General features: G+C 36.3%; 1 protein-coding gene across 12 annotated transcripts in view; it reads left to right on the top strand.

The window, feature by feature from the left end:
- Positions 1-26,798, top strand: part of DENND1B (DENN domain containing 1B) — a 280,347-nt gene that overhangs the window by 196,807 nt on the left and 56,742 nt on the right. For all 12 annotated transcript variants that reach the window (XM_078002252.1, XM_078002223.1, XM_078002233.1 and 9 more), the window contains one exon: positions 11,241-11,342. In XM_078002252.1, coding sequence (XP_077858378.1) covers positions 11,241-11,342 — 102 coding nt within the window. The remainder of the gene's footprint in view (positions 1-11,240; positions 11,343-26,798) is intronic.

Below are 26,798 nucleotides of genomic sequence, written 5' to 3'. Positions count from 1 at the left end.
AGCAATAAACATAGAAAGGAACAACCGGTACCAGACATTGCAAAAACATGCCAAATTGTAAAGACCATCGACGCTAGGAAGAAGCTGCATCAACTAATGAGCAAAATAACCAGCTAACATCATAATGAGAGGATGAAATTCATACATAACAATATTAACCTTAAATGTAAATGGACTAAATGCTCCAATTAAAAGACACAGACTGGCAAATTGGATAAAGAGTCAAGATCCATCAGTGTGCTATATTCAGGAGACCCATCTCATGTGCAGACACACTTAGGCTCAAAGTAAAGGGATGGAGGAAGATCTGCCAAGCAAATGGGAAACAAAAAAAGGCAGGGGTTGCAATCCTAGTCTCTGGTAAAACGGACTTTAAACCAACAAAGATCAAAAGAGACGTGGCCATTACATAATGGTAAAGGGATCAATTCAACAGGAAGAGCTAACTATCCTAAATATAAATGCACCCAATACAGGAGAAACCAGATTCATAAAGCAAGTCCTTAGAGACCTATAAAGAGACTTAGACTCCCACACAATAATAATGGGAGACTTTAACACCCCCTGTCAACATTAGACAGATTAAGTAGACAGAAAGTTAAAAAGAATATCCAGGGATTGAACTCTGCTCTGCATCAAGCAGACCTGATAGATATCTACAGAACTCTCCAACCCAAATCAACAGAATATACATTCTTCTCAGTACCACATCGCACTTATTCCAAAATTGACCACGTAGTTGGAAGTAAAGCAGCCCACAGCAAATGTAAAAGAACAGAAATTACAACACACTGTCTCTCAGACCACAGTGCAATCAAACTAGAACTCAGGATTAAGAAACTCACTCAAAACCACTCAACTACATGGAAACTGAACAACCTGCTCCTGAATGACTACTAGGTACATATTGAAACGAAGGCAGAAATAAAGATGTTGTTTGAAACCAATGAGAACACAGACACAACATACCAGAATCTCTGGGACACATTTAAACCAGTGTGTAGAGGGAAATTTATAGTACTAAATGCCCACAAGAGAAAGCAGGAAAGATCTAAAATCGACACCCTAACGTCACAATTAAAAGATACTAGAGAAGCAAGAGAAAACACATTCAAAAGCTAGCAGAAGGCAAGAAATAACTAAGAACAGACTAGAACTGAAGGAGATAGAGACACAAAAAACCCTTGAAAAAATCCATGAATCCAGGATCTGGTTTTTTGAAAAGATCAGCAGCATGGTACTGGTACCAAAACAGAGATATAGACCAATGGAACAGAACAGAGCCCTCAGAAATAATACCACACATCTACCACCATCTGATCTTTGACAAATCTGACAAAACCAAGAAATGGGGAAAGGATTCCCTATTTAATAAATGGTGCTGGGAAAACTGGCTAGCCATAAGTAGAAAGCTGAAACTGGATCCCTTCCTTACACCTTATACAAAAATTAATTCAAGATGGATTAAAGAATTAAATGTTAGGCCTAAAACCATAAAAACCCTAGAAGAAAACCTAGGCAATACCATTCAGGACATTGGCATGGGCAAGGACTTCATGTCTAAAACACCAAAAGCAATAGCAACAAAAGCCATAATTGACAAATGGAATCTAATTAAACTAAAGAGCTTCTGCACAGCAAAAGAAACTACCGTCAGAGTGAACACACAACCTACAGAATGGGAGAAGATTTTTGTAATCTATTCATCTGACAAAGGGCTAATATCCAGAATCTACAAAGAACTCAAACAAATTGACAAGAAAAAAGCAACCCCATCAAAAAGTGGGCAAATGATATGATGAACAGACACTTCTCAAAAGAAGACGTTTATGCAGTCAATAGACACATGAAAAAATGCTCATCATCACTGGCCAACGGAGAAATGCACATCAAAACCACACCATCTCACCATCTCACCATCTCACACCAGTTAGAATGGTGATCATTAAAACGTCAGGAAACAAAAGGTTCTGGAGAGGATGTGGAGAAATAGAACACTTTTACAATGTTGGTGGGACTGTTAACTAGTTCAACCATTGTGGAAAAGAGTGACGATTCCTCAAGGATCTGGAACTAGAAATACCATTTGACCCAGCCATCCCATTACTGGGTATATACCCAAAGGATTATAAATCATGCTGCTATAAAGACACACGCACACGTATGTTTATTGCGGCACTATTCACAATAGCAAAGACTTGGAACCAACCCAGATGTCCACCAATGAGAGACTGGATTAAGAAAATGTGGCACATATACACCTTGGAATACTATGCAGCCACAAAAAAGGATGAGTTCATGTCCTTTGTAGGGACATGGATGAAGCTGGAAACCATCATTCCCAGCAATGTATGGCAAGGACAAAAAACTAAACACCGCATGTTCTCACTCATAGGTGGGAATTGAACAATGGGAACACTTGTACACAGGAAGGGGAACATCACACACTGGGGCCCGTCATAGAGTGGGGTGAGTGGGAAGGGATAGCATTAGGAAATATACCTAATGTAAACGACAAGTTAATGGATGCAGCACAGCAACATGGCACATGTATACATATGTAACAAACCTGCACATTGTGCACGTGTACCCTAGAACTTAAAGGAAAAAAAAAGAGAAAAAAAATGAATTAAATTTAACTAAAAAAAAAAAAAAGGAAAAAGAAAAAAAGATATGTTTCCTGAACGTGCATTACTTCTAAACGAAGATACATGAAAAGCATTCAGTATTCACTAATGGAAAGACCAAGTTCAATACAAAGTCTTAGGAATTTTCTTCATGGAAACAGGTGGCATAGGCATCTCATAGTGGGTATATAAATTGGAGAAATGATTTGATATTTATGCTATTTCCATTTATGGTTTTGTTTACCTGGAGTAACTACTACTACTCAAACAGCTTCATCCTCTTCCCTTCAGTCTTCTAATTCTTCTCTTCCCTTCTTTGTCTTAATACTCTATACAGCAGGATTGAATATATTGTACTGAAAGGGAGTTTTGATTCGTCTGTTTTTCTCTTTCTGTAGAAAATCATCTAAAGTAAAAGTCAATGGCAAGATGTTTCATTGTATAAGAATATACTTCTTATTCTGTTTATTAGGATACATTATAGATATAATTTATGTTTATCAGATATATGTTGAGTGCAGCTATAATAGGCCCTCTCTGAAGCTTCTGGGCCAAAAAAATAATGTTAAGCATGTGCTCCCACCAGGAGCTTATAGTGACATAGGGTGATGCAGTCATTTCTTCTCTAGCAGTAGCAAAAAAAATGAACCTGAAAATGATAAAAGAACATTATCCTTCTCAATGTATGGGAAACAAGAAACCTGGGAGATAACTGTTGAATATATGCGTTTTTCTGGAGAGAGTATTCATGTCTTCCACCATGTTCTCAAAAAAGAATAAATCCAAAAAGGGTTAGGATTCACTCCCATAGAGGCAGCAGAACCAGTCATAAATGACCTTTCAGTCAGGAGAGTTTCAGCTTTATCTTAATGCACAGTATTTACAATTATTTATCATGGGAATGTAGTGCTTAGCATTGTGTATTAGAAAGACCACTTTCATGATGTTGTTCATGTTAGATCAAAGTTGAGCAAGACCAGGGGCAGGGAGACAGTTGTGGCTATCATGGTCTTATTGCAGAAGAGGAACAAAGGACCTTTGTGAATATCCTGAAGGCTCAAATCTCAAAGACCTTAGGAAGGAAGACAGGAGTACTGGGGAACCAGAGGATGTGGATTATGAGAAAAATACCCTCCAGGATGATTTGCATATTCCTATACAGATGCTAAATACATATGCTAAATACTGCTAAAGAGTAATTTATTTTATACATTAAGTACTTAAAATGTCTAAGCTGGCAACCCTAAATTGTTGTTACTTACAATGCCTAGTCCACACTCTCTAAATGTTACCTTGGCATGATTGGCGAATAAATTGTACCCACCCTTAATTACAGAGAACAATATAAAACTCCTTAAAGTTGCTAGAAATTCAAATAAGGTAATGAATGTTTTACTCTTTTTTTTTTTTGGATTTTAGCCAACAGCAAGTTAGCCACTTTTTAAGAATTGAAAAATGTGAGATAAAATTAACGTACTAAATGAATGAAAGAAAAGTGGTAAGAGCACAAGACTCTGTAACCATACTGACTGGATTCATCCTCATTCTGTGACCAACTAGTTATATGACTTTGGGCAAATTAACCTATTAGTGCTTTGGTATTTGCATTTGTTAAAAAAAAAAAGTGATGATACTTCTTGGGTTGGCATGTAGTAAATGCTGTTTATGTTGTCATTATTAAAAATAAAATATAGAATCAATAGACTTAGTAAGGAAAATCCCTTTAGCATAACCACAAACAAAGCATCTTTCCAGAAAGGAATACATTGCCTTAAACATGACAATACTTTAAAATGATTGTATTAAATAACTAAGAAATGGTCTTTAGTTATACCTCTGTGTATCACTTGTGTCACAAGCTATAAAAAAGTCACATTTTTGAATAATAGCTGATGTTGAAGAAATGTTTGTTTGAGTTAAAATATTGTTTAGTATATTCAAAGACATACTTGATTATCCTGTCTGAGAGCACAGAAGTAATACTCAAGTTTATTCGCTTTAATGCTTAAGGTGCTGTCATGTGTTTCCATCACTCAAGCTTTCCTGGGCTGCCTTGACCTTGCTAATGGATAAAAAATAAGTTACTTTAAAAATAAAGATTGGTTAGTAATCCGGACCTCAGTTTGACAAGTTGGAGGAGTGACAGTTTGACAAGTGTATCTTTCAAACACTTTTTGATTATTTTCTTTAAAACATTATCAGTAAGTAATGTTGTTGTATTTAATGATTAAGCTCAAGCAATTTAAACATGGGGTTGGCATCCATAATTTAAAAGGCCATTCACTAAATCTTCATCTTAACATTTCCATTTAAGAAATTTGTAATTGTCAACTTGTTAGAGTTTTAAAAATCCAGGTTGAAAAGTACTACTCCTTACAGTTTTATGGTTACTAAAACATTTTACACATCCTTTCATGTCATTACTCTTGCTTGAGCATAGATAGACCTGTTAACTTGAGAGATGGTTACCACCAAAGAAGTAGTTGGTGTGCATCTGGCTTTCTAATGGATAAAAGTTGTTTTATTGCACTTTCTTTCTGCTCATTTCTAATTAATAGGGAGAGAATTTTGCTTTATTGCTTCAGTAATAATATACAGTTTCTCCTCAAGTACTTTGGAACAGATAGAACTAGGGACTTGGGTAGGAAGTGTTCAATTTATATATCACTGATATGTTTTATGAGAATGGAGAATGTTTTTCTCATTGTCTTAAGTTGTGGGGAAGAAAAATATATTTTTAAATAGTATGCACAAAGTTAATGCACAATCTATTAATTTTTTCTAAGTATTTAAATTCACACAAAAAGTTAGAAACAGCAATGTCTAATTTAGAAAAATTAGTTCCTTTTTCTATCTTAAGTTGCTGATTCATAGGTAAATAGAACATTAGTAGGTAGCTGTAGTTTTTCTTTTTTCAAGACAGATCCAGCAACTTGAGGATAAAGTAACAAAATAATATGTACAAATAAAATATTTTGACGCTGATGGTTAAACTTTATAGTTTGACTGTGAGGTTTTTTTCATTGACTTCTAGCTAAAGTGCCAACAATGGAAGAAAATTACTGTTTCCATGGTTAATACACTGTGAAAGTAGAGTTGCTGTACCTTACATAATAATAGCATTGGGACATGTAGAAGGAATATGCTGTATAACCTGAAAATCATTTATTATTATTTCCTGGGAGAATCTGCAAATATTTGAACATTCCCGTGAGATATCTGACAGGAGAGTCTTTCAGAGATTTTAAATTTAAAATAGCCATCAATATGCAGACATTTTTGCTTAGTTTGTTTATACTCCTTATGTAATGGTGACATTACATTGAGTCCAGGTGTATTAAGGAACCAAATAAGTATAATGTTGATGTTTTGGATTATATTTCACATTTTTTACTTTATCATTCTTTCTGATACCCAAATTTTCTTTCACGGTGAACTCTTGCTAAGTCATACACATCATGGTAGTATAAGATCTAATCTACGTTTTAAGTATTTTCTTGTTCTTAGAAAGTTTTCTATTCCAGGTACAATATATAGATCTTGAAAGATACTCATTTGTAAAACAAACACACACAAACATTATGTCAGTAATGATTATCACTCTGAAGTTGAACATAATACTAAGGTAGAAAAACAGCTCTATTTCATCCATAACTTACTTGTGGCTTAATTATTCTGTGTAAATAATTCATATAGTAACTAGGAGATATTTATTTAACATTCAAAATGCAGAGTACTGGGTTGGTTGCTGCAGGTCAGGGATCCCCACTCCCATTAGGAACCAGGCCAGATGGCAGGAGGTGAGTGGCAGGTGAGGGAATGAAGCTTCATCTGTATTTACAGCCACTCCCCATGGCTCACATTACTGCCTGAGCTCCACCTCCTGTCTCATAGGAGCGAAACCCCTATTATGAACTGCATATGTGAGGAATCTAGGTTGCATGCTCCTTATGAGAATCTAATGCCTGATGATCTGTCACTGTCTCCCATTACCCCAGATAAGACCATCTAGTTGTAGGAAAACAAGCTCAGGGCTCCCACTGATTGATTCTACATTGTAGTGACTTGTAGAATTATTTCATTATGTATTACAATTGTCATAATAATATAAAGTACACAATAAATTTAATGCGCTTGAATCATCCGACAACCATTCCCCACTTCTGCTGTCTGTGGAAAAATTGTCTTCCACAAAACCCCTGTCTAGTGCCAAAAAGTTTGGGGACCACTGCCATAGGGAATGCAAAGATGAACAAGAATTTAGTCCCAGACCTCCAGAGTTCACGATAAGATATATGAAAATAACCTTGAATGTATGGCAGAAAATAAGTCCCTACGAAAATCTGTTTCCCTTCTCTGTAATACAAACTTTATTCTGATTCTACTGCAGATTATGTTTTCCTGATAGCTGTTTATGTTCCTTTGTTGGGCTTTCCATCGAAATGACTGCTTTTGATTCCTTTCTTTTTGCCTCATCACTGTTTTATGGAGCAAAATATTCAGTAGTTTTTCTGTCATGTCAGAATTATCTCATGAAGAGATTTTCTTTTCCATTGTTTTATGTTTCTACCTGGTTACTTTGTGTCTCTACAGAATCATATGTTTACTTACTTTTCTGTGAATGAATAATACAACATTTAAAAAATAGATTATAGATGGGTATTTCTTAATTGCATAAGTCGTTTTCTGTAAGTAGAGTGATCAACTCAACTTTAATACTCAGGTCTGTACAGATAATTCTTAAGTATGTATTAAATAACAAATTTTCCTAACACGAGTTTCTAGCTTTGTGCTACATACCTTCACATGTTTCTCAAACATCGGTGGTAGATATTGTTGGTGCCCTGCCCAGATCCCCTGTACTTGTTGTATTTGTTTTGTTAAAAATTGCCCTTAGCTAAATGGAAGTGCATCACCGGGAAAACTATGTTCATCCCTCATCTTTGCACCTCTCAGCATTGAAAAAGAACACTTCTTATACGGGATGTAAGACGCTGGCCTCTCTGCCTCAAAGTGGGATCAAGTCTATGGTACAGTTGGTGCTTTCCCATGGGATTTGGCTGAAGCTCATCTCCAGTTGAGACCATATTCTTGCTTGACTTTTTCCTCTGTCCTGTCTTGTTTTCCTTAATACCTTTTTCCTGAGAGTGATCTGCGAAAATCAATTGTACAAGAACCCCTGTCTCAGGCTCCAGTAGGAATACTACCGAAAACATATGCCAATATTGATTTTATCAACTTCTCCTTAAATGTGGTTTTCTTTCTATATTTTCAGTCCCTAATAAATAATGTCATTTTATGACCGTTAATCTAGAAATCTGGAAGTCACCTTTGACCCCTACTAGTTACTGTATAGCAGTAGTTCTCAAACATTTTGGTCTCCGGATGTCTTTATACTCTTAAAAATTATCAAAGAGCCTTCATTTATGTGAGGTATATGTATAAATATTTACCATATTAGAAATTAAAACTGAAAAAATATACATTTATTTTAAAAGCAGTATAAACTAATTAAATATGAATATAAAACATTTTTATGAAAAATTGCTATATTCCTAAACAAATTTAGTCTGAACAATATCATTGTTTTACATTTTTTTCAGGGCTTTTTAATATCTGGCTTAATAGAAGTCAGCTGGATTCTGATATTTGATTCTGTATTCAGTCTATTGCAATATTGCCAACCAGGTAGCTTTTGGGAAACACTGTTGGATCTCAGGAGAAAATGAGACACAAGAGTGCCAATAATGACTTACATTATTATGAAAATACTTTTAATGCTACAGATCCTGTGGAAAAGTCTGACCTTGGATCACACTTTGAGAAACATCACTGCATATCAGTTGACAAACTAGTCATATTGATTTTGCCATGAAATGTTTGATAATGTAGTTAACCACATGAACTTCAAATACTCATAACCTGGGTTAAAATCATAGGCAAAATTCTTCTCATGTCATTCAATTCAACTTTGGTTTTAAAGAACTCATACTGCGGAGTCATTTATTAATATAATCTGTTTCATAGCATATGCCTTAAGGATGACAATAATTGAGGCCTCCAGTGATGGCAGTAATTGAGGTTCCTGTGTATTAATATATGCAACTTTAGAGCGTTATTAATAAAGACTTATTTTTTTCCTTGAGAGAAAATTCTAATGTGTCAGTGCTTTGTCTTTTGTTATTATCAGAGATTCTTAGTAAACAAACCGTGTTAATCAAATTGAAGGTTTAGTTCAAAGTTTTTCCATGATTTGTGTCATCACAAGTGGATGGACAGCAAATCTGAGCTTTTACTTTACTTGTTCTCTGGAGAGATTGAAAGTACTCGAAGGTTAATGAGGACAGAATTCTTCCAGCTTAATTCACATAGGCTAATAATTAAACTATGCCCAACTTTTAAGAAAGCATAGACTTTAGTCTCATCCATTTCTTCTTGTCTTGAAATACATCTTTACATGTTTAAGGAAAAATCTATCACATAAAAACTAAAGTTACTATTAGTCCTGATTACTTTGTAATAGCAGTGATGCCAGAACTGCCATTAGAGGCAATTACTTATATTTATTTTTAAAATTGTATTTATTTTTGCGAAGATGATATGTCATATGGAATAAGGCTTAGCTCATTTGCTATTTTTATTTTATTTTTACAACTCAATCATAAAACATTTACCAGGCTTCCAGTGTAACTAGGGATGATGCTAGTACTAGAGATTAGAAAACAATAGACCTTTATCTTTAACAGGCTTGCCTATTGTAGATTTTCTTCCTCCAGTAGATTATAAATTCTGTGATAGTGGACAATATAGTACATTTATGATCATCCAAAATATATTTATGTAAATTAGTCCAGTTTAAAAAATATATAATTTAAAAATCATCTGTAGCTCTTTACGATTGGCAGTAATAGGCTGGGTTGGTGGCTTGTGCCTAGAATCCCAGCTTTTTGAGTGACCGAGGTGGGGAGATCACTTGAGCCTAGGAGTTTGAGACCAACTTGGGCAACATAGCGAAACCCTTTCTCTACAGAAAATACAAAATGTTATCCGGGCATCGTGGCATGTGCCTGTAGTCCCAGCTACTTGGGGGGCTGAGGTGGGAGGATCACCTGAGCCCAGGAGGTCAAGGCTGCAGTGAGCTATGAATGAACCACTATAATCCTGCCTGCATGGCAGAATGACCCCCTCCCTAACCCCTCCCCCCTGAAAAAACAGCAATCATCTGGATAAAATTATATAATGACATTTTTATCATTAGTCATTGGCTGGTGGCTGGTGGTAGGTGACACCACTTAAGAGTTTATTGAATTATCTTCTTTAATAATTTGTTTGAATTTTGTTTTCTTTTTCCTATAGCAGTCCTATCCAGGAAAACTTTTTATGCTAAAGGAAATGTTCTATATCTGTACTGTTCAATATAGTAGCCACTAGCCACATGTGACCATTGAGCAGTTCAAATACAGCTAGTATGACTGAGAAACTGAAGTTTTAATTAATCTTCATAAATTTACATGTACATAGCTACATGTGACTAGTGTCTACTGAATGTGACAGTACAGTTCTATAGTGTATTAACTTTATCAGAAAGTGGTAATAGTTGAATTACATAGAGAGTTACTCTCATTATTTTATTTATACAGGAACCTATTTTCAGAATTGTACTTAAAGATATCTGTAATAATATTGAGTCTTAAGATTAAATTATAATGGTAATTAAATTATAATTGTTATTTTTTCAAAGTTCTATTAGAAGGTAAGCCGGCACACTTTTTCATATGACATAAATATTGCTACAATGTGCATTATAATGAATGAATCATTTTTATTCATCTCTGTTTTCATTTTTGTCATAAAGTTTAGTCACTTTGTGTTGAATGGGTTAGAGGACTGTTCAGACTGATGAGGGAAATAAGTGGTAGGAATTAGCCAGTGGGTGATGATTTTCTGCATTCATGCAAAGGAATAAGTAGAAAAAAAATGGAATCAGTAGGACTTGAGATTTAGGTCCTTTCTGTTTTGGAGGAGCACTTGGTAGAGCTACCGCAAGATGCTTGCAAAGATATGAATACTTAGCGCAAAGGATTAATGAAAGCAGTTGCCGAATAGGACTTATCCTGGAAAGCATCCAGTCTGAATTGTTTTGCAATCATGAAGAGAAGGGGATTGTAAAATCTTTTCATTAATTAAAAAAGAAATTAATGTGTCATAACAACTAAGTGCGAATGTCAAAAATCATGCAGCAGTTTTTATAGTAACGATGTTATTTCTAATCAGGATGCAATAAAATTATGTGATATTTTCAGGTATGTGTGCTATGTTTAATACTCATAATCTGATGATGTCAAATCTTTATTTTTAGGGGATTTACTCTTACTTGAGGAAGTAAAATTGAGCAATTTTAAGAGTCCATGGGATCCTGGATTAAAAAGCTATAGTACAGGCTTATTAGTAGAGGAATGTTTCTACTACCCTAAAATCTAACTATTCTGTGTAAGGAAGGGTCTGTTGGTTCTGTACCTTACACTTCCTCTATCACTCTCCACATATCGATTTAAAGAGACTAGTTCTCTCTGACCTTTTATTGATGCCCTTAAAATCTTTATTTCTATCTAGGGTGAGCCCATCACTTTCTGTGAGGAGAGTTTTGTAAAGCACCGCTCAAGCGTGATGAAACAGTTCCTGGAAACTGCAGTTAACCTCCAGCTTTTTAAGCAGGTAAGAATGGACCTCCACATTTTTCTTTTGTAACAGAACATCGTCAGTTTTACATGTTTGTATTACTCTAAAACTATGTTCAAACCCTGAGTAGCATCTTTTCTAGAATTTCAGGAAAGTTTTCTGTCTTTTATAACTCTGTAACTAGTTATGACATAGCACTCTAGAAATACTATGTAATAACTTTGCTTTTAAAAAATTTCTCATCAAATGTGATAGAGCTTAAAGTCTCATTGAGAAAGAATATACATTCACAGAAGCAGCAGCAACATGACTAGTTTTACTTATATAAGGCATCTTAGAAGAAGTTATTTTGGTATGGTGGATTGATACGGTAAACAAACTGTATTTTTATAGGATTATTCCATTGTAATAAACTGTATTACAGTTCATACTGTAATATAAAAAAAAATAGTTCATAAAATGAATATTTAACTGTTTAAGCTTTGTAAGACTTTTTAATACTCATGCATTCAGAATTAAAAATAAGACTCATGGTTATGCTGTTTGTCCTGATTTTTGGTTCAGAAAATATAATTGCTATTTCAAAAAAGCAGTAACTAGACATCAGATTTCAGAAATTTTGGATGCACCGGTTCTGTCATTCCATTGTGTAATCATAGCAAGTCTCTTAAATTGAGTTGTCTTCGTTTCTGTATACAAATTTTGAATTAAGTTCTTAACACTTGTTTTTCTTATTCCACATGACAATGTTAAGTGTGAAGTTTACTATGTGAATTAAGCATTTAATGAAGACCTACTGTGTGTCATAAACTGTGCTCAGGGCCAGGATACAAAAATGAATAAAAAGTCAGTAATGCCCTTGAGAAGCTGACAGTCTTAACAATTTTTTTTGAACTGTTAGAAGAGAAGATACTATATAACTCAAAATAACCTTCAAATTAGGTCAGTAAAGAAATCAACATGGCAACAATTAATGCTACTACCTCTGAGGAATTTTTTAAAAATTATCTGAGATTACAAAATACTCTGGGGCAGGGGGAGATACCTGTCTTCCAATAAGTGAAGTTTTACATTAAGGAAACGGTTAAGGTTATCCTATATACAAACTTAAGGAGCATGGATTTCATGATCAGAGATGTCTTGTGAATTTCCAAAAAATAGAGTGGGCTGCTTTTGGAACGTTTTGTCCCTAGAGGTCTCCAAGCATAGACTGAATTACTTCCCAGGGTTGAAAGGAAGATCAAGTGATAGTGCTTTATAAATGCTAAAGTATAGCACAGTACAGTCCCAGGCTAGTCATGCAGTGCATGCTTTTGAGTACAATATCAGTACCTTTTTGTATTTTTCTCTGTCAAGAAGAGACATTGTCTTCCATTATCAAAACTGAGTTGTGAAGATTATATGGGGGTCAGGGATTGAATGGGTAGGTAGAATATCTAACTTACTTCCCTATGATTATGAGCTCCTGTAACTAGATCCTTACCACTTAATAAAGTTAACAAAATGGTAATTTTTTTGCATAGTTACAGAAGCATTTACTTTTTAGGAGTCATGTATAGTTGGGTTACATCTTGACTATATCACAGAATATCTATTTTACATTAGTACATGTTTCTTTTTCTTTAAAATAGAAATATTACCACCTACCTCACAGGATTATAATAAGGTTTATGTGAATTAACACATGTAACTCTCAGCACAGTGCATGGTGCTTTGTTGATGCTCAGCAAATCTTAATGTCTGCCTCATTCTTAGAGAAATTACATTTAAAAATACCTATCTGTGTAGGACTTTAAAAAAATACAATTTGGTCAAGGAGGTAAATGTAAAATATGAAAATAGTCAACCAAAGAACTAATTATATGGACAATGTGGATAGTCTTACTTGCACAAATTGGCTGTCTTCTAGAACTTGATATATTTATGATTCTTAAAAAAGTGATACATGAAGATAGCCCTGAAAGGATTGAAAAAGATTCTTGTTGACAGTTTCACAAACGTCTAAAAGAAGAGTCAGTTGGTAAAAAACTGACACAGATGAATCCTCAAAGATTCTACTGATACGGCTGAAAAAATATAAAAATACTTATTAGGTATAAAAGATTTATAACTATGACTTCGTGATCCATTATAGGTCTAGAATTATTCTGGTTATCTCTTAGCACAGCTTATGCTTCAAATTTGAGAGGACTTTGACCCAGGAGAGCAGCATATAATTTTAAGGAAAGAGTTAAAGTGAAGTTTTATTTCTGATAATATGGCAAGGTCGGATCCATATATAACCTACATACTACAGTTTAAAACGTAATATTTAAAGAACTCCTTACATTGAGACAGTGTAAGAGACAAAACCTAGTGCTCATTTTACAAATGAGAAGTGTAATAGGAGACCCGATTCCTGTAATTCTGAGAAGACTTAGTGTACAAGTAAACTACAAATAAAGGTGCTTCCTTTCTCACTCAGTTTCCTGGGGATCTATAAGGAAACTCATACATCCAAAGCATTAGTGCTGGGTAGAGGGAAGGGAAAAGTGCTGCTAAGAAGTAACCACGTGTCAGCCTGCACAGGAATTTGCAGCCTGAATTAATATTTTCTGATTTTGGCTGACAAAACTCAAACCAAATTTAAAGTGACTCTAAATGTTAGTGCCCCCAGACCTCAGGAAGAGGTAAACATGTATTCGCTCTTCAGGAAATCACCTTCAGCCAGGCATCAAATAATTCGTCCAGCTAAAAGTCCAAAAGGATATTTTACTGTTAAAAATTATTAAAAGAGCCGGGTGCAGTGACTCACAGGAGAAAAATTATTAGATCCTAGCAACAGGTGCCTGTAATCCCAGCATTTGGGAGGCCGAAATGGGTGGATCCTAAGGTCAGGAGATCGAGACCATACACAACAACAACAACAACAAAATTAGCTGGGTGTGGTGGCAGGTGCCTGTAGTCCCAGCTACTTGGGAGGCTGAGGCAGGAGAATGGCATTAACCCGGGAGGTGGAGCTTGCAGTGACTGAGATTGCATTGTTGCACTCCGGCCTGGGCGACAGAGTGAGACTCTGTCTCAAAAAAAAAAAAAGAAAAATTATTAAAAATACAAGGAAACATAAATGAGAGCTAGCAGAAACAACAGATGAAACTGACTTACAAAGATTTTAAATATTGGAATTATCAGAAATAGAATATGAAAATAGCCTGTTTAACATATTGAAAGAAGAAACAAGCTTTAAAATGTTCAGAGAAGAAAAACTTTTTTAAAGAGTGCAAAGACAATTTCAAAAAGGTAGCAAATAAACTTCTGTTAGGGAAGCATGTAATAATTGAAATTAAATAAATTGATGAGTGTAACTGCAGATCAGATATAAGTGAAGAGAGGTTTGCTAAGCTGAAGATATATTTGGAAAAGAAGTTATACAGAATGTGGTATGGAAAGACAGAGAAATAGAAAATATAGGAAGTTGATAGACGTAGAGGGTAGACTAAGAATGTCCTTAAATTCATATAGTCAGTTCTAATAGGTGAAGACAGAAAATGGAGCAGAGACAGTAGTTGAAAGGATAGTGCCAGAACCAGTGAAAATACACTTCATAAATTTTCAAATTTATGAAGTCTTAACATCCAAACCGAATAAAGAAGAATCTGTGCCCACACGCAGTGTATATTCAGCTATGAAACACTAAAGAAAAGGGATTTTTTTTTTAATAGGAGAAAAAAGATTACCTTCAAAGGAGCAACATATTGACAGCTTACTTCACAGCAGCAACAATGGAATCTAGAAGATACTGGCATGATGTCTTCTATGTGTTGAGAAAAAATGCTTAGAATTCTGTGCCAAACAAAACACCTTTTAATTATGAGTGACATGAGGACATTTCCCAAGAAAAACTGAGTTTGTTCCCATTGTGTTGGTTTTATTAATGTGTCCACTTGGCTAGGCTACCATCCCCAATTATTCCATCAAACAGCAATTTAGGTTTTACTATGAAGGGATTTTAAAGATAAAATTAAAACTCCTAATTATTTGACTATAAATAAAGAAGATTATTCTAGATCATCTAATTGGTGAACCTATCTGAATCACTTGGAAAGCCTTAAAAAGAGGACTCACCAGCCTGGGCAGCATGGTGAAACCCTGTTTCTACAAAAAATACAAAAATTAGCTGGATATGGTAGTTCACACCTATAGTCCCAGCTACTATGGAGGCTAATGTGGAATACCTGAGCCCAGGTGGTTGCGGCTGCAGTGAGCTATGAGCATGCCTGCCACTGCACTCCAGCCTGGGCGACAGAGTGAGACCCTGTGTCAAAACAAACAAACAAACAACAGCAGCAGCAACAAAACAGGAGTAAGGTTTCCTTCAGAGAGAGAATTCTACTTGTGGATAACAGCTTGGTTCTTTGCCCCTTAGCTCAAGACTGCCCATGATTTTCCCTTACTGACAACCTGTCCTGTGAATTTCAGACTTGCTTAGCCAGCCCTGCAATCATGTAAGCCAATTCCTTCTCATAAATCTCATGTGTATGTGTATAAATATAGAATTTCCAACTGTTTTTTCTTCTCCAGTTGAACCATGACTCATACACCAAAAGCAAAAAGAAATCCTTAAGGAAGTACTTTAAGGAAGTACCTCAGGGAGAAAATCTTCTCAAATGAAAGATCCAAGTTGGATGGTCTGAGATACAAGAAGTAAGGAAGAGCAAAAGACATGTTAAATATATGGATTAAAATGAAGCAGTATTGACTGTATAAACCAGGCAAATTATTCCGTATGTTCAAGAATCAAATGGCTCCAATTCAGATTCCAAAAAGTTCCTGTTTTATTTATTGCAAAATCATACCTAATTTTCAAACACTAAAAATTTCCCTCTGAGAAAGGTGCCAACTATTTTTTTTTTCCTTTTTGAGATGGAGTCTCGTTCTGTTGCCCAGGCTGGAGTGCAGTGGCGAGATCTCGGCTCACTGCAACCTCTGCCTCCCAGGTTCAAGCGATTCTCCTGCCTCAGCCTCCTGAGTAGCTGGGATTACAGGCACATGCCATGATGTCAGCTATTCTTATTGGGACTCCTAGCATATACAGTTTAGCCAAAAAAAAAAAAAAAAAAAGTATAAAGATTTAGAAAGAAACACACCAAACTGACGTTTTTATTTCTTTGGAGATAGATGTTTCTTAAAACATGATGGAATAAATTTGACTTGATTGAAATTCAGAACTTTTAGTCATCAAAAAAACAGTATATTTGCAATACGTACAAATTGCTCAAGGATTTAGAATCTACAGTATAATAAACAAACTACCACATGCCAGTAAAAACATATCATCCAATATAATTTAATTGTTCAAAAGATTTGAAGAGGCACACGCAGATGAAGAAACTTGCATCACTAATAATGATCAGTAAGATACTCAGCCTCATTAGTAATCAGAGAACGTCAAATAAAAAATAATGAAATAGTACTTGACGGTCACCAGACTGGCCAAGTTTTAAAAACCTGAAAATCCCCAATTTGGGCAAGAACATAGAGCAAGGGACAAAGATTTAACTGTTTATTGAAGTGTAAATTTGCACAAGTTAACACTTTGGTACTACCCTTTTATTTTTAGAATATGAATTTCCTGTGACCCAGAAATTGCATTCTGAAATGTGTACCAAAAGTCATTTACCAAAATTGCTCATAAAAGCAAAGTCTGGATGTAATCTTAGATATCCATCAGTGTTAAAATCAGTAGATTGTTACATTCATACAACAGAACACTAAACATCAGGGAAATGAATTAACTACAGCCAAACTGAAAATGAGTGAATCGAAAGGAGCAAGTTACTGAAGAGATATGTGATGAGACATTTTATGTAATATTCGAAAGCAGGAAAAGCTAAATAATATATTAGGTAAACATATTTATGTGATAAAACCATAAAGAAAGGCAAATATTGACTGTTACATAAAGTGTTCTACAAATATAACCACTAATCTTTGTAAGCTGTTTAAAATAAATTTTAAAGTCTTTCAAATAAATACCAATATTGTGATTTTGATCCTCAAGAAAAAAAAATAAAAAGCAAGGAAAGAATAAACTGAAAGGATTGTGGGCTCTTATATAGAAAGGAAGAAGAAAGAATATAATATAAAGAAAAAAGAATCTATACCCACACACAGTGTATATTCAGCTATAAAACATTAAAGAAAAAGGGAATTTTTTTTTTATTTAAATAGGAGAAAAAAGATTACCTTCAAAGGAGCAATATTGACAGCTTACTTCACATGAGTAATAATGGAATCTAGAAGATACTGGCATGACATCTTCAATGTGTTGAGAAAGAAATACCTAAAATTCTATGCCAAACAAAACACCTTTTAATTATGAGTAACATGAGGACATTTCCCAAGAAAAACTGAGTTTGCTCCCATTGTGTTGGTTTTATTAATGTGTCCACTTGGCTAGGCTACCAACCCCAATTATTCCATCAAACAGTAATTTAAGTTTTGTTATGAAGGGATTTTAAAGATAAAATTAAAACTCCTAATTATTTGACTATAAATAAAGATTATTCTAGATAATCTGATTGGTGGACCTATCTGAATCTCTTGGAAAGCCTTCAAAAGAGGACTAACCAGCCTGGGCAGCATGGTGAAACCCTGTTTGTACAAAAAACACAAAAATTAGCGGGATGTGGTGGTGCACACCTGTAGTCCCAGCTACTAGGGAGGCTAACTAGAGAGGTCCCTGAAAGGGAGGGACCTTTAAAGGAAGGACAGCATTCTCCTAGTTTACTTATCATTTAAAAAATATTACAATTGTATAATTTTTGTTGTATTTTATTTTTTTAAAATTTTAATTGACAATAATGTATGTTTATGGGCTACAATGTGATGTTTCAATATACACACACATTGTAGAATGATTATATAAAGCTAATTAACATATCTATCACCTCACATACTTCTTTACAATGTTGTGAACATTTATAATCTACTTTTTTAGGCCAGGCACAGTGGCTCATGCTGGTGATCCCAGCACTTTGTGAGGCTGATGGGGGTGGATCACCTGAGGTCAGGAGTTCGAGACCAGCCTGGCCAACATGGTGAAACCTTGTCTGTAATAAAAATACAAAAATTAGCCAGGCAAGGTGTCGCACGCCTGTAATCCCAGCTACTCGGGAGGCTGAAGCAGGAGAATAGCTTGAACCTGGGAGGCAGAGGTTGCAGTGACCCAAGATTGTGCCAGTGTACTCCAGCCTGGGCAACAGAGTGAGACTCCATCTCAAAGAAAAAAAACAAAACACAAAAACCCCTACTCTTTTAGCAATTTTGAAATGTACACTGCGTTAGTATTAACTGTGGTCACTATACCATGCAGTAGATCTCAAAAACCTATTTCTCTTGTCTAACTGAAACTTTGTATCCTTTGATCAAAATCTCCCCTCCCCTGGACACTCCTTCCTTCAGTCAACAAAGCATAAGCTACCAACTATCCTTGCTTTATTATTTAAACTGTTACTATTTACTGAAAATATTATGTTGAAACATAGATATTTTTAATGTTTATACATCATCCAGTAATAGGCTGTATTTTCATTGACAGTTGACTTCTTAACCTCTTTTGGTCTCAGTTTCTGCATCTGTAACATGAGTTAGAGTAAAAGATCACTGAGTTTGAGATACCTCTCATCTCTAACATTCCATGATACTTTGAAATAAACATAGCTTAGATGGATGATAGTGGGTTCCATTTGTATGAATTTCTCTTTAGATAATGGATTTGGAAGGAATCCCAGAAACAGTTCCTTAAATCCACAACTCTGACATTACTGTCTTTCTTTAGCTAGCAGCTTTACAAATATTTAAGCCATTTTCAGCTCTCTTACTTTAATCTCATACTAATACAATGAAGGAAATTATTTTCTTCTGTACATTGCTTGTTATTAAGGCCCCTGGAACTGAAGTTTTTTCTGCTCATCTTACCATACATTCGCCGTGGCTAAGGACCATGGCAAAACCAAACCTTTCCTACCTTTCATATAGTAATATAAATGTGTATTTCTCAAACTTTTCTATCCAACAGAGTGCCCACCCCCGTGGCAGAAGAGAATACATTTTTTAAAGGGTATGGGGGGTGGCTGTGTGAACCCACTGATAAGCACGTTTTAGGAAGCATTCTGCATTTTTCCAAAACGTTTATACGTTGTATATTCTCTACCACAATGTAGCTATGGCAAGTGGCTATAATAGTTCAAATGTCAACCCTTAAGTCAATCATCTTGTCTTTTCTATTTCTTTAGAGCTCTGTTCATGTCTGAGTTATAGAATTTATCCCATGTTATTGTAATTTATCTTTTTTATATTTTCCACCTCTCTAAAGTCTCCCCAGAGTGTCCCTACCCCTCACTAAGTCTGTACTCCTTTTTCCTGTGCCTATATTACTTTAAACACCTTTTATTTATTCATGTACTCTCATTGAATTTAGTGTGCAATCCAAGAGCCTCACCTAGGACTATAAACTTATGGGATCTCCATGAATATAGGTCCTTTTAACTAATAATCTAGATTACTGTTAGGAAACTTATTTAATAGTGAAGGAACTCACGTATATTAAAATAGATACTCAAAATAATTCTGCTTGCCCAAATTCTAACTCTATCGGGGAGGAAAATGATAAATACTCAAATTGGAAAAATCTTTTTTAGTGTTCCCCCAAAACCTTGTCTAACTTTCATTGAGTAATAAAAATGTGTATTTCTCAAACTTTTCTATCCATAAAAGTGCCCCCCATGGCAGAAGAGAATACATATTTTTAAAGTGTATGAGGGGGTGGCTGTAGAAGCCCAGTGACAGGCACATTTTAGAAAGCGTTCTGCATTTTTCCAAAACATTTATACATGTTGTACATTCTATATCACAACATAGCAGTGTTTATTTTAAAGTGAAAACTTTTTAAATACTGGTTGTATTACCTTCATCTTACCTTCATATTAAAATAAAATTAAGATTTCAGTTAAATATACCATATGCATCCTTTGACTTTGTGTTCTTAGTCACATAATTGAGTGTCACTAATGGCAGGTCTGTACCCCTGTTAAGAATATTGGCTTGGAATCCGATAGATCTGCATTTGTATCCTGGTTCTGCCACTTTCTTGGAATATCACACTATATAAGGCACTTGGTCTCTCTCTGGGCTCCAAATCCTTGCCCAATTTCCTATTCTAATGCAATATTCAATCACATTGAATGTTCCTTCACACATATATTTCACAATGTCAGGTTTTGTCTATGCCATACTGTACCACCAGTGTTAATATGCTTCCTGTCATTCTTCCATAGCCTGTTCAAATGTCAACCCTTACATTGATCATTCTGTCTTTTCTATTCCTTTAGATTTTTTTTCTTTTTTTCTTTTACTGTTTTTTTTTTAATTATACTTTAAGTTCTAGGGTACATGTGCACAATATGCAGGTTTGTTACATAGGTATACATGTGTCATGTTGATTTGCTGCACCTGTCAACTCATCATTTACATTAGGTGTTTCTCCTAATACTATCCCTCCCCCAGTCCCCTACCCGCCAACAGGCCCTCGTGTGTGATGTTCCTGCCCTGTGTCCAAGTGTTCTCATTGTTCAATTCCCACCTATGAGCGAGAACATGCAGTGTTTGGTTTTCTGTCCTTGTGGTAGTTTGCTGAGAATGATGGTTTCCAGCTTCATCCATGTCCCTGCAAAGGACATGAACTCATCCATTTTTCTTATGGCTGCATAGTATTCCATGGTGTATATGTACCATATTTTCTTAATCCAGTCTATCATTGAGGACATTTGGGTTGTTTCCAAGTCTTTGCTATTGTGAATACTGCTGCAGTAAACATACGTGTGCGTATGTCTTTATAGTAGCATAATTTATAATCCTTTGAGTATATACCCAGTAATGGGATCGCTGGGTCAAATGGTATTTCTAGTTCTAGATCCTTGAGGAATCATCACACTGTTTTCCACAATGTTTGAACTAATTTACACTCCCACCAACAGTGTAAAAGCTTTCCTATTTCTCCACATCCTCTCTAGTATCTGTTGTTTCTTAACTTTTTAATGATCGCCATTCTAACTGGCATGAGATGGTATCACATTGGGGTTTTGATTTGCATTTCTCTGATGACCAGTGATGATGAGCATTTTTTCATATGTCTGTTGCTGGCATAAATATCTTCTTTTGAGAAGTGTCTGTTCATATCCTTTGCCCACTTTTTGATGGGGTTGTTTTTTTTCTTGTAAATTTGTTTGAGTTCTTTGTAGATTCTGGATATCAGCCCTTTGTCAGATGAGTAGATTGCAAAAATTTCCTCCCATTCTATAGGTTGCCTGTTCACTCTGATGGTAGTTTCTTTTGCCATGCAGAAGCTTTTTAGTTGAATTAGATGCCATTTGTCTATTTTGGCTTTTGTTGCCATTGCTTTTGGTGTTTTATCATGAAGTCCTTGCCCATACCAATGTTCCGAATGGTATTGCCTAGGTTTTCTTCTAGGGTTTTTATGGTTTTAGGCCTAACATTTAAGTCTTTAATCCATCTTGAATTAATTTTTGTATAAGGTGTAAGGAAGGGATCCAGTTTCAGCTTTCTACTTATGGCTAGCCAGTTTTCCCAGCACCATTTATTAAATCAGGAATCCTTTCTGCATTTCTTGTTGTTGTCAGGTTTGTCAAAGATCAGATGGTGGTAGATGTGTGGTATTATTTCTGAGGGCTCTGTTCTGTTCCATTGGTCTATATCTCTGTTTTGGTACCAGTACCATGCTATATTGGTTACTGTAGCCTTATAGTATAGTCTGAAGTCAGGCAGCATGATGCCTCCAGCTTTGTTCTTTTTGCTTAGGATTGTCTTGGCAATGTGGTCTCTTTTTTGGTTCCATATGAACTTTAGAGTAGTTTTTTCCAATTCTGTGAAGAAAGTCATTGGTAGCTTGATGGGGATGGCATTGAATCTATAAATTACCGTGGGCAGTACGGCCATTTTCACGATATTGAATCTTCCTATCCATGAGTATGGAATGTTCTTCCATTTCTTCATGTCCTCTTTTATTTTGTTGAGCAGTGGTTTGTAGTTCTCCTTGAAGAGGTCCTTCACATCCCTTGTACGCTGGATTGCTGGATATTTTATTCTCTTTATAACAATTGTGAATGGGAGTACACTCATGATTTGGCTCTCTGTTTATCTGTTATTGGTGTAAAAGAATGCTTGTGATTTTTGCATACTGATTTTGTATCCTGAGACTTTGCTGAAGTTGCTTACCAGCTTAAGGACATTTTGGGCTGAGACAATGGGGTTTTCTAAATATGCAATCATGTCCTCTGCAAACAGAGACAATTTGAATTCCTCTTTTCCTAGTTGAATATACTTTATTTCTTTCTCTTGCCTAATTACCATGGCCAGAACTTCCATCACTATGTTGAATAGGAGTGGTGAGAGGGCATCCTTGTCTTGTGCCAGTTTTCAAAGGGAATGCTTCCAGTTTTTGCCCATTCAGTATGATACTGGCTGTGAGTTTGTCATAAATAGCTCTTATTATTTTGAGGTATGTTCCATCAATACCTAGTTTATTGCGAGTTTTGAACATGAAGGTTGTTGAATTTTGTCGAAGGCCTTTTCTGCATCTATTGAAATAATCGTGGTTTTTGTCATTGGTTCTGTTTATGTGATGGATTAACGTTTATTGATTTGCGTATGTTAAACCAGCCCTGCATCCTAGGGATGAGGCCTACTTGATCATGGTGGATAAGCTTTTTGATGTGCTGCTGGATTTGGTTTGCCAGTGTTTTTTTGTGTATTTTCGCATCAATGTTCGTCAGAGATATTGGTCTGAAATTCTCTTTTTTTTGTTGTATCTCTGTCAGGCTTTGGTATCAGGATGATGCTGGCCTCATAAAATGAGTTAGGGAGGATTCCCTCTTTTTCTATTGATTGGAATAGTTTCAGAAGGAATGGTATCAGCTCCTCTTTGTACCTTGACTGTGAATACATCTGGTCCTGGACTTTTTTGGTTGGTAGGCTATGAATTATTGCCTCAATTTCAGAGCCTGTTATTGGTCTATTCAGAGATTCAACTTCTTCCTGGTTTAGTCTTGGGAGGGTGTATGTGTCCAGGAATTTATCCATTTCTTCTAGATTTTCTAGTTTATTTCCATAGAGGTGTCCATAGTATTCTCTGATGGTAGTTTGTATTTCTGTGGGATCAGTAGTGATATCCCCTTTATCATTTTTTATTGTGTCTATTTGATTCTTCTCTCTTTTCTTCTTTTTAGTCTTGCTAGCAGTCTCTCAGTTTTGTTGATCTTTTCAAAAAACCAGCTCCTGGACTCATTGATTTTTTTGAGTATTTTTGTGTCTCTATCTTTTTCAGTTCTGCTCTGATCTTAGTTATTTCTTGCCTTCTGCTAGTTTTTGAATGTGTTTGCTCTTGCTTCTCTAGTTCTTTTAATTGTGATGTTAGGGTGTCAATATTAGATCTTTCCTGCTTTCTCTTGTGGGCATTTAGTGCTACAAATTTCCCTCTACACACTGTTTTAAATGTGTCCCCGAGATTCTGGTATGTTGTGTCTTTATTGTCATTGGTTTCAAAGAACATCTTTATTTCTGCCTTCATTTGTTTATTTACCCAGCAGTCATTCGGGAGCAGGCTGTTCAGTTTCCCTGTAGTTGTGCGGTTTTGAGTGAGTTTCTTAATCCTGAGTTTGTATTTGATTGCACTGTGGTCTGAGAGACAGTTTGTTGTGATTTCTGTGTTTTACATTTGCTGCGGAGTGCTTTACTTCCAATTATGTGGTCAATTTTGAAATAAGTGTGATGTGGTGCTGAGAAGAATGTATATTCTGTTGATTTGGGGTGGATAGTTCTGTAGATGTGTATTAGGTCCACTTGTTGCAGAGCTGAGTTCAAGTCCTGGATATCCTTTTTAACCTTCTGTCTCGTTGATCTGTCTAATATTGACAGTGTGGTGTTAAAGTCTCCCATTATTATTATGTGGGATTCTAAGCCTCTTTGTAAGTCTCTAAGGACTTGCTTTATGCAACTGGGTGCTCCCATATTGGGTGCATTTATATTTAGGATAGTTAGCTCTTCCTGTTGAATTGATCCCTTTACCATTATGTAATGGCCTTCTTTGTCTCTTTTGATCTTTGATGGTTTAAAGTCCGTTTTAACAGAGACTAGGATTGCAACCCCCGCTTTTTTTTTTTTTTTTTTTTTTTTTTTTTGCTTTGCATTTGCTTGGTAGATATTCCTCCATCCCTTTATTTTGTGCCTATGTGTGTCTCTGCACATGAGATGGGTCTCCTGAAAACAGTACACTGATGGGTCTTGACTCGTTATCCAATTTGCCAGTCTGTGTCTTTTAATTGGGGCATTTAGCCCATTTACATTTAAGGTTAATATTGTTGTGTGTGAATTTGATCCTGTCATTATGATGTTAGCTGGTTATTTTGCTCGTCAGTTGATGCAATTTCTTCCTAGCATCAATCGTCTTTACATTTTGGCATGTTTTTGCAGTGACTGGTACCGGTTGTTCCTTTCTATGTTTATTGCTTCCTTCAGGAGCTCTTGTAAGGCACGCCTGGTGGTGACAAAATCTCTCATCATTTGCTTGTCTGTAAAGGATTTTATTTCTCCTTCACTTATGAAGCTTAGTTTGGCTGGATGTGAAATTCTGGATTAAAAATTCTTTTCTTTAAGAATGTTGAATATTGGCCCCCACTCTCTTCTGGCTTGTAGGGTTTCTGTCAAGAGGTCCACTGTTAGTCTGATGGACTTCCCTTTGTGGGTAATCCAGCCTTTCCGTCTGGGTGCTCTTGACATTTTTTCCTTCATTTCAACCTTGGTGAATCTGACAATTATGTGTCTTGGGGTTGCTGTTCTTGAGGATTATCTTAGTGATGTTCTCTGTATTTCCTGAATTTGAATGTTGGCATGCCTTGCTAGGTTGGGGAAGTTCTCCTGGATAATATCCTGAAGAGTGTTTTGCAACTTGGTTCCATTCTCCCTGTCAGCTTCAGGTACACCAATCAAATGTGGATTTGGTCTTTTTATAGTCCCATATTTCTTGGAGGCTTTTTTGTTTCTTTTTACTCTTTTTTCTCTAAACTTGTCTTGTCACTTTATTTCATTAATTTGATCTTCAATCACTGATATCCTTCTTCCTCTTGATCCTATCAGCTATTGAAGCTAATGCATGCATCACGAAGTTCTCATACCGTAGTTTTCAGCTCTATCAGGTCATTTTAGGTCTTCTCTACAGTGCTTATTCTTGTTAGCCATTCATCTAACCTTTTTTCAAGGTTTTTAGCTTCCTTGTGATGGGTTAGAACATGCCTCCTTTAGCTCAGAGGTGTTTGTTATTACCGACCTTCTGAAGCCTTCTGCTGTCAACTCGTCAAAGTTATTCTACGTCCATCTTTGTTCCGTTGCTGGCGAGGAGCTGTGATCCTTTGTAGGAGAAGAGGCACTCTCCTCTTTTAGAATTTTCAGCTTTTCTGCTCTGGTTTCTCCCCATCTTTGTAGTTTTATTTACCTTTGGTCTTTGATGTTGGTTACCTACAGATGGAGTTTTGGTGTGGATGTCCTTTTTGTTGATGTTGATGCTGTTCCTTTCTGTTTGTTAGTTTTCCTTTTAACAGTCAGTTCCCTCAGCTGCAGGTCTGTTGAATTTTGCTGGAGGTCTACTCCAGAGCCTGTTTGCCTGGGTATCAATAGTGGAGGCTGCAGAACAGCAAATATTGCAGAACAGCAAATATTGCTGCCTGATCTTCCTCTGGAAGCTTCATCCCAGTGGGGTACCTGCCTGTATGAGGTGTCTGTTGGCCCCTACTGGGAGGTGTCTCCCAGTTAGGCTACAGGGGTTCAGGGACCCGCTTGAGGAGGCAGTCTGTCCATTCTCAGAGCTCAAATGCCATGCTGGGAGAACCACTCAGAGCTCAAATGCTGAGCTGGGAGCTCTCTTCAGAGCTGTCTGAGACGTTTAAGTCTGCAGAAGTTTCTGCTGCCTGTTTTTCTGCTATTCCCTGCCCACGGAGGTAGAGTCTATATAGGCAGTAGGCCTTGCTGAGATGCAGTGACCTCTGCCCAGTTCGAGCTTCCTGGCCCCTTTAATTACCTATTCAAGCCTCAGCAATGACAGATGCCCCTCCCCTCGCCAGCCTGCTGCCTCACAGGTCAATCTCAGACTGCTGCGCTAGCAGTGAGCAAGGCTCCCTGGGCGTGGGACCCACTGAGCCAGGCACAGAAGAGACTCTCCTGGTCTGCCGATTGCTAAGATGGTGGGAAAAGTGCAGTATTCGGGCGGAAGTGCCCCATTTCTCCAGGTACAGTCTGTCACAGTTTCCCTTGGCTAGGAAAGGGAAATCCCCTGACCCCTTGTACTTCCGGGCGAGGTGATGCCCTGCCCTGCTTTGGCTTGCCCTCTGTGGGCTGCACCCACTGTCCAACCAGTCCCAATGAGATGAACCGTGTACCTCAGTT

The sequence above is a fragment of the Macaca mulatta genome, chromosome 1 (genome assembly GCF_049350105.2).
Source record: "Macaca mulatta isolate MMU2019108-1 chromosome 1, T2T-MMU8v2.0, whole genome shotgun sequence".
Taxonomy (NCBI): Eukaryota; Metazoa; Chordata; class Mammalia; order Primates; family Cercopithecidae; genus Macaca; species Macaca mulatta.
Note: the sequence above shows the minus strand (reverse complement) of the source record. Positions and strands in the feature narration are given on the sequence as shown.